The sequence below is a fragment of the Drosophila simulans genome, chromosome 3R (genome assembly GCF_016746395.2).
Source record: "Drosophila simulans strain w501 chromosome 3R, Prin_Dsim_3.1, whole genome shotgun sequence".
In the NCBI taxonomy this organism is placed as follows: Eukaryota; Metazoa; Arthropoda; class Insecta; order Diptera; family Drosophilidae; genus Drosophila; species Drosophila simulans.
Genome location: NC_052523.2, coordinates 26876235 through 26884238, shown reverse-complemented (window position 1 = coordinate 26884238; position 8004 = coordinate 26876235). Strand labels below are relative to the sequence as shown.

At 47.4% G+C, this 8004-nt stretch overlaps 1 protein-coding gene and 1 long non-coding RNA gene across 4 annotated transcripts in view; one reads left to right on the top strand and one right to left on the bottom strand.

Moving 5' to 3' along the window:
- Positions 1-42: 42 nt before the first annotated feature.
- Positions 43-8004, bottom strand: part of LOC6730268 (zinc finger protein 1) — a 23029-nt gene continuing 15067 nt past the window's right edge. The window contains exons 1-3 of one of the 3 annotated variants that reach the window (XM_039295198.1): positions 5419-5553; positions 3125-5120; positions 43-3056 (exon numbers count right to left, since the gene is read on the bottom strand). In XM_039295198.1, coding sequence (XP_039151132.1) covers positions 2863-3056; positions 3125-5120; positions 5419-5466 — 2238 coding nt within the window. In that variant the 5' untranslated portion in view covers positions 5467-5553 and the 3' untranslated portion in view covers positions 43-2862. Of the gene's footprint in view, positions 3057-3124; positions 5121-5233; positions 5332-5418; positions 5554-8004 lie in introns of those variants that run through there. The other 2 variants (XM_039295199.2, XM_002105515.4) reach the window with 2 other exon arrangements.
- Positions 5439-8004, top strand: part of LOC120285021 — a 23609-nt gene continuing 21043 nt past the window's right edge. Inside the window, exons 1-4 of the long non-coding RNA XR_005544250.2 lie at positions 5439-5529; positions 5603-5911; positions 7324-7607; positions 7666-7913. This is a non-coding gene — a long non-coding RNA (uncharacterized LOC120285021). The remainder of the gene's footprint in view (positions 5530-5602; positions 5912-7323; positions 7608-7665; positions 7914-8004) is intronic.

The window sequence follows — 8004 nt, the reverse complement described above, 5'->3', positions numbered from 1 at the left end:
TTTCACATTGTAAATTTAATAATTATAATAATTGTTTGTAAATTTATCAAGACAAAATTGTTTTATTCATTTATATGAATGCGCTTTTATCCACGTGGCTTAATTTGATTAAAATACATTTATGCGTAATATTTGAAATATAAGTTACTTGAATCGCTTCCATTCGTCTCTCAATATTCTCGGTTACTTTTTTCGGATGTTTGGCGTTGTTTTTTTTGGTTTTTGGTTTTTGGGTTTCTCTGACGAGCAATAAAATGAACATTTGATGCCGTTTCAACGAGGTGCTTAACTTAGGGATCGCTATTGTTGGACATAAAGTAAAACGAATAATACAAGTGTACTGGACTTCCTGCTCCGCATATTTACACATAGAGTGGGCGAACAACTTTAACAGAGAGCGGGGATTCGAAAAGTTGGGGAACACATAAAACGATCCTCCTCCAGTTAAGTGTGTAGCGTATTTAAATAACTAACAATTGTTTATGTACGTGGGTGTTGTGTTGTGTAGCATAGTGTAGTGTGTATTTCATATAAGGCCCTAGAGTGCAAATATCCATCACAAACCACATAGTATTTGCGCTTAAAAATAAGTTCTTCTTTTAGTGTTTAAGTTAACATTTTGTTGTTGTTAAGGGGTTTCTTCAACTAGACTAAGTATTTACGCGTGTAATAGTAATTATTGTTAAATTTATGCTAACGTGTGTGCTCTGTATCCGAAATCTGAAGTATTTCAACTCGAGTTTAACAGTTTGCGCTTGTTTGCTTTTGCTTTTGGATTCTCTAGCTTTTGTTCTTGCGAAATAATTTACAAAAAATATATGTATGTACACATATATATACCGCCGATCGGCCTCCTGCCCGTTAAAATACAAGAATATAAAAACTAATTAAGTATTAAATGCATTTTTTTTTGAGTTTTTCTTCCTCTCGTTTTTTTGTTTTGCGTGTCTGGAAAAGCAAGAAAATCATGGGCGAAAATTCCTTGGACAAGTTAGACATCAAAAAGAAATGTTCGTTGTTCTGGAAACCTTGTTGTCTTCAACTAATTTTAGTCTGCGGCTGAGTAAGAAACGATTTTAATTGAACTTTGACCTGACTTCTCTTCCTCTTGGCTAGCACGGCAATCGAAAGCATTATCAATTATTAGTCATAAATTTATTGTCATGGCAAACATTACGATAGTTAATAGGGGCTTTGGTTGGTTTCGTTTTCTTTTTCGATTTTTCATTTTTGATTTTTGGTTTTTACATTTAGTACGCACATGGAATTTTGCTAATAGATTTCGCGAGACTTTTCCAAATTTCTTTTCGCTTTACATCCTAGTTTTATATGAATATTGTGAAACGTTTTAATCGTTAAATAATCTGTAATAAGGCCAAATTAAGTTTTCTTTTAAATATTAGTTAGCATTAGTTTAGTTTAGTTTAGCATTAGATTTAGATTTAGATTTATTGGGTTGTCGAGTGGCAAGCGGCAGCCGGAGGCCTTAAATGCATGACGTGCACCTTTGTGTGGGCGCGGCTCTGGCCAAATGGAATGATCTTGTAGGTGTTTGTGCTCATTTCGCGATTTAGGGGCAAGTTTAAATTTAAAGCGTAGTTCGAGAACGACTGGGGTTTCCTTAAGTAAGTGAGCTTGAAACGCGCGGCAAGCGGTGGGTTTTCCATTTAACATAAACTATATACGAAATGGGGGCGATTGGGGCGTGGACTTTACAATGGGGTGGCTTTAATACAGAGTCGCTGCTTAATACTTTTGTATCTGGGTGTGTAGCTTGTTTGTATTGTCTGCTTGTATTTTCTTCATTTCATTCACTTTCTCTGCTTTCTTCTGTGTTGGTCCGGAGGTTGTGGGTGGAAATTCCTTTCGAGCGGTTGCGCAATGTCAACCCAGCCTGGCTTAACCGAAAACTAAAAGTTACAGCTTAAAAGAATACATAATCGTAGAAAATATACATTCACTCCATCAAGGAGTGGCTCTTTACTAACGATCGAGTTTTGAGTATTCTGCAGCACTTGGTACTGGTCTCTCCAGCTCCTCAAACTAAAAGCTAAAACATTAATGCGTAAAAAAAAAGATAAAACGATATCTTAGGCGGGTGGGGGCCAAACAAAATGATTCAGCCCCGCTCCAACTTAGGCGGTAAGCTAAGTTAAGGTAAACTAATAAAATACTAAGAACAAAGTGGTTGCAACATTGTAAAAATAATAAATTCGCTCAAACGAAAGGTTTCAACTACGGCTTCTTACTTTTCCCCTGGCTATATGGCTATAAAAAATATTTCTCTCTTGCTTTTCTGACTCTGACTGGGTCTAAAGTGCATTTGGGGGTGTTTCTTTCAGTGTGTTCCTGCACATTTTGAGATTTTCTGTTCGTCGGTTTTTAAGTACAGCCTGTAAGTGCTGGCTTGGCTTGCTCGGCTCCCTCAGCTCAATTCTGAAACATCTTGGCGTTGAAGAAGTCGAAGGCGGGCGCGGACGTGGGCGTGGTCTGTGGCGGTGGCGGCGGCGGCAGCAGTCCCGCATGGTGGTGAAAGAACTGCGCCGCTGGGGGCTGGCCAAACCCGGAGCCAGAAAGCAATGGAGGCGGATGTGGAGCCGGCGGACGATGCGCCTGCTGACTGGGTGGCGGCGGCAGCATCACTCCGCCTCCATTCCAGGAGAGCCTGTGGTGCTGTTGCTGCTGCTGGAAGGCAGCCATGGCCGCCAGATGCGGATGGTGTGGGTGCTGATGATGCGGCGGGTACGGGGGGTTCCCCGCCGGAACCTGAACTCGACGACGGCCCCGGTTGCTGGCCGTCGCTGGCGGCGCTAGGGGATTGGCTCCTGGTTGGCAGGTGGGCGGCACTGAGGTGTCGCTTACCTATTCCCTGTAGGGCTTGCAGTAGGAATACCGGTGGTTCATGTGCTGGCTGTAGCTGCCCGAGTGCGAGAAGCGCTTCAGGCACTTGGAGCACTGGAAGGGCTTCTCGCCGCTGTGCAGACGCTTGTGCTCCGTGAGGTGGTGCTTGTGCTTGAAGGCCTTCGGGCAGTCCATGCACTGGTAGGGTCGTTGACCTGTTAGGGAAGATGCAAAGCACGGAGTTAGTGGGGATTCTATGGTCATGGAAGTTCGTTCTACCCACCGGAATGCTCGTATTTGTGTCGCGCCAGCGAACTCTGCTTGGCGAAGGCCTTGTCGCACTGATCGCACACGTAGGGCAGATCGGGATCGCCAGCGTGTCCGTGGGTCTCGGCCTTGCCCCTCCGCGGTTTCGGCGGCATCAGGACGCCGGCGCCGAACTCGTCCTCGTGGGAGATGCGCGAGTCGTCGTCCCGCCACGAACGCTTCTCCGATCCACCGGGACTCAAGCTGGTGCCCCGGTAGTCGGGCAGCTTAATACTGTTCATCAAGGCATGGTTGGAAGCGAAGTCTCCGCCCGGGCGCATCTTAAACAGCGCCTCCATGGGCAGCGACATGGGCAGCATGTAGGGAGGTAGTCCCGGAAAGGCCTGGCCACTCCGAGGAGTGGACTCCAGCTGGCTATTTGGGGGCGAAGGCGGCGGGGCAGCTCCAAAGTAGAGGGCTGCCGCGGATGACGGTGAAATCGAGGCCGGTGACATCGATGCGGATGTGGAGAACTTCCTGCTGAGATTGATTGCTTCGGGATTGAGGGCTTCTCCCGACGGTGGAGCTATGTACGGAGGCGAGCTCTCACTCTTCGGCGTGAGGGGATCTCTCTTCACAGACAAGTCCAGCGGTTGATCCTCCCGGGTTAGAGATGTCTGGGAGTCATTGGGCACTGACGGTCCTGCGCCTGCCGCCTGGTTGTTCTGGAAACTCTGCATTTTGCGCTCCCTGGAGCGGTTGTTCTGGAACCACACTTGAACCACCCGGGGATCCAGCTGCAGACGGGCTGCTATCATTCGGAACTCATCCCTACTGGGTCGAGCGTTCAGGGAGTAGTGCTGCTTCAACTGCTGCTGCTGCTCCTCGTTGATGGCCGTTCGCACGCGGACTTTCCGTTCGCCGCTCTCCTGCCGGGGCTCCTCCTCCACATCCATCTCCTCGTCTTCCTCATCCTCTTCGCTGGCGGAGGCCAAGACGAAGGACGTGGCCTGTTGCTGTTGGAAGTGCTGCTCCAGCTCCTCCTTGATCAGGCCACAAAGCACCTTCTCGTGCTGCACCAGCTCAGTGGGATGATTGAACTGCTTGGAGCAGCGACTGCAGCGCAGATCAGCGGCGTGCTCCACTGGGGCGTGTTCTTCCACAGGAGTTTGACGTTCCTCTGCTACGTTCAGGGGCTCCTGCTCCTGCTTGATTGCTTGCGAGGAGGAACGGTAGCTCTCTGGAGCTGGAGAGGCTTCCCTGCTCTCCTCCCGCTTAATGGGAGTGGCTGCTTCGGTGGCCTCTGGCGTGGGTGCCCTCTCCTTGGTCTCCGGCTCCTCGATGTCCATCACCAGCTTGGGCTCATCGGGGGTCTCCTCCTCGTCATGCTGCTGCTTCTGCTGCTCCTCTCGCTCCTCCTCCCTCTGCTGCTGACCGGCGGCCGAAAGTTGCAGCAGCCTCTGGATGCTGTAGGGATGCACCCGAGGATCCAGGCCAGCTGCAGCCGCCATAAAGTTGTGGGGAAAGGCCAGCAGGGCCGCGTTCATGTAGTTCGGATGGAATGGCGGGAAGGGCGCGGGTGCCGCACTTCCACCTTGCACCTGCGCATCGCTGGCGAAGTAGCTCATCGGATGGGGTAGTCCCGGCAGCGACGGCTGCTCCGGCAGCTTGCCCTTTCCGTGCTCGGAGGGCGATCGCCGGGATCCGGAGGATGTGGAACCCGGGCTCTTCTCCAGGCGCTTCAGCAGAGCGCGGTTGTTGTTCAGCTTGAGGCCCATGCTGATGCACTTCTTGGAGGTCATGTGGGAGGAGAAGCTGCCCGAGTGCGAGAACCGCTTGCCGCAGTTGTCGCATCCGAAGGGCTTCTCGCCGGAATGGATCCTCACGTGCTCCTTGAGGTGGTGCTTGAACTTGAAGGCCTTGTCGCACTCCTTGCACTTGAACTTCCGCAGCAGCGCACTCTCGTCGTGGCTGATCATGTGCCTCTGCAGGCGGTACACGTTCGCGAAGGCCTTGTGACAGATGCGGCATGTCTGCAAATAGAAGGTAGAATGCGATTGTAGTGGGTACATGAGGAGGCTCTTAATTTCCTTCGAGTAGTAGGAAAACTAGATATGTATGTTATCCCTAGATACGCAGTACTAACTTCCTTCATTCGAAATTTATTGCAGGCATTTATTTCAATGAACTATTTAAATCTATTTGGAAAAAGTTTTCGATGCCGATAGTTTGCTGTTAAAAAGTGCCACCTCTAGTTGGCAGCTTTCGCTGCCCACGCATCTTTCTCCCATTCCTCCCATTCTACGATCTTTTGTTTTTTCTCGCGGTTACCTTCTTGAGCGAAGAAGAGGAAGCCAGTAGGCAAGCGGCCGCCGACATTGTTGCTGGATTTTGGGGTCGCGCTGCGGGGAATCAGGGGTAAAACGAAACACCAACGCACAGGTAATAAAAACTGTTTAAGACAACACGCGTATTTATTTGTTTTAAATTTAATGGCTTTCTAATTTGTTTCAAGGCGAGAGCTGCGACCACAAAAAAGCGGGCCAAATCCAAAGCGACCGCGGAAAACAGGCCATTTTTTGCTGCTCGTGTGTTTCTGAGTCGTAAAAGTGGACGTTTTGTGATTTTGTGATATTTGGTGAATTGTGCAAACGTTTTCGAATGAAAATACGCCGAAACTCCAATTAAACGCGGCAATGAAAATGAAGAAAAAGCGAACGCGCACAGCACGAACGAAGGCAAATAAATGAAAGAAATGAAATGAAGAAGAGGACGAAAAAGACCGCGGAATGCTAGACAGAGATGGCGCTATTTTCCAGCGAAGGTAGGTTGTCACTCCAAAAGAAAAGAAACCAAACAAAAACAAAGCAAAAGCTGCCCTCAGCTGTTGCTGCCTTCCAATAAAAATTCCACTTCAATTGGAAAATTGCGACACAATAAACAAAAGTGCAGCGGGGAGCATCAAAAAAACATCAATATGTTTCAACAGCTGATGCTAATCAAATTTTCGGTTTTTCGGGGAGCGTTTTTGTTTGTGCTTTGATTTGTTTGGCAACAAATTGAACGCATCAAAAAAAAAGGTGGAAATGGGAGTGGAAAGGAAAACGAAAGTGCAGCGCCGCTCTTCCCGCTTTCCCGACTTCCCGGCGTCTTCCACTTTTCCACTTAGCGGCTGCGTTGAAAGATTTGCGGTACTTTGGCGGACAGATGGCAACACGTGTTGTTGTCCCCCTCCCACCTTCGGTCGTGTGTGCTCGCGTGTTTATGTGTGTGTTGTTTACCGTTCAGCCGTTGAACTTTCCATTTATTGCCGTTTCACCTTCGCTTCGATCGTTGTTCAGTTGTTATTCTTTCAAAATGCTTTATTTTCCAGATCGTAATCAGATCAAAAATCTAAATGCGATTCTAAGAATAAGTTAATATGATTAAATGATTCTCTTTTAATTCGTTGCCAGATAAAAATGGCTTCTAAAGTCAAGTTCCACTGTACTGTCTTGGACTTTGTCCCTGATTTGGGGTTACGGTTACTCACGAGCTTCAATTAACGCACATTGCGCATTAGTCATTAGCATCAACTCGTAACCAATTTACCCACTCAGGATGAGATCACTCCGAAAAAACTATTAATATGTATTGTAATTAGTTTGTTCGTTAACGTGACGCGGTGTTTATTGTTTTAGGCGTGTTGGGAAAAATAATAATACATTTATAGCGCGGGTCTTCTCATTTGTTTGTGCTGCTGCTGATGGTAAAAAGTGAACGGAAAATGCTTTTCCTCATCTCGTTTCGACAGCACTAACAGTTTCCGTTTCCGCTTGTTGTTTTACCTGTGACGTCACACCTCACCCCATTCTCATTCTCCAGGAAAAGTACCATTTTCGTGCGGCCATTTGTTTGTCAGGTGAGTGAGTGCGATAAATAGCTATAGTATAAAAATGGCCACCTGTTGGCTCACTCCCGCTCGCAAACGCACTCATGCATGCACACTCACACAAGCGCAGTTCAGAACCCGTTATCTCTCCACATGAAGTCGGGCTGTCTGCATCTCTTTCGCACGCACTCACTTAATCAGGTTGCTCGGCTGTAAACAGCAATAACGCCTACCTAGAAATCAGAAACCATGGAACCACAGAGCCTAGAAACGTTACAGTGATAACTGGCTGTGACAAAAGATATTCATGACCAAAAGGTATATTTTATATCAGTAAATTAATATGTAACCTTTTTCCTTTTCAGATATTACCAACTCAAGCATAAATAGAGGTGTACGTGTGAAATCAACTATCCATCTTTCGAGTCTCTACTGTACACACCTCCCAGAGCGGACATTAAACCGCAAGAGCAGCTCACAATGGAAGCGCTTTGTTGTCGTCGGCGTTATCAATTAAATGTAAAGCGCGGCGCAGCGCAAACGAAATGGAAATGAAAATGGCAGCCGTGAGATACGCCACTCACACAGATACTATGTACAGATACTTGCATGTGCGTATGTTCGTATGTGCTGCACACTTTTACAAAAGGTAAGTTCCATTTGCGATGCGTCAGCCGGATTCTTCTTATGCGCTTTTGTTGTTACAGTTTGTTATTATTATATTTGCGATGAGCGGAAATGCCAATTGAAGCTACCTTTAACAAAGCCCCATGAAGATGCCAGCCCCGGGGTTAACTACTGATGGACGGACAGACGGACGGATGGACAGACTGTGTGCATGACTCAAGTGTTTTTCAGGGGAGCCACTCGAGCCGAAGCTGAAAATTGATTGATTCCACTAAGCGACTGGCCCGCGCACATGGAAATGGAAGCTAAAACCACTCGAGTGTTCAAGGTACAGTCTAACCTCCGTGGCATTAGTGTCGATAAGCCACGCACACGTGCGTACTACGTCCGCTTCGATCGCCCCTTCTTTTACACATGTT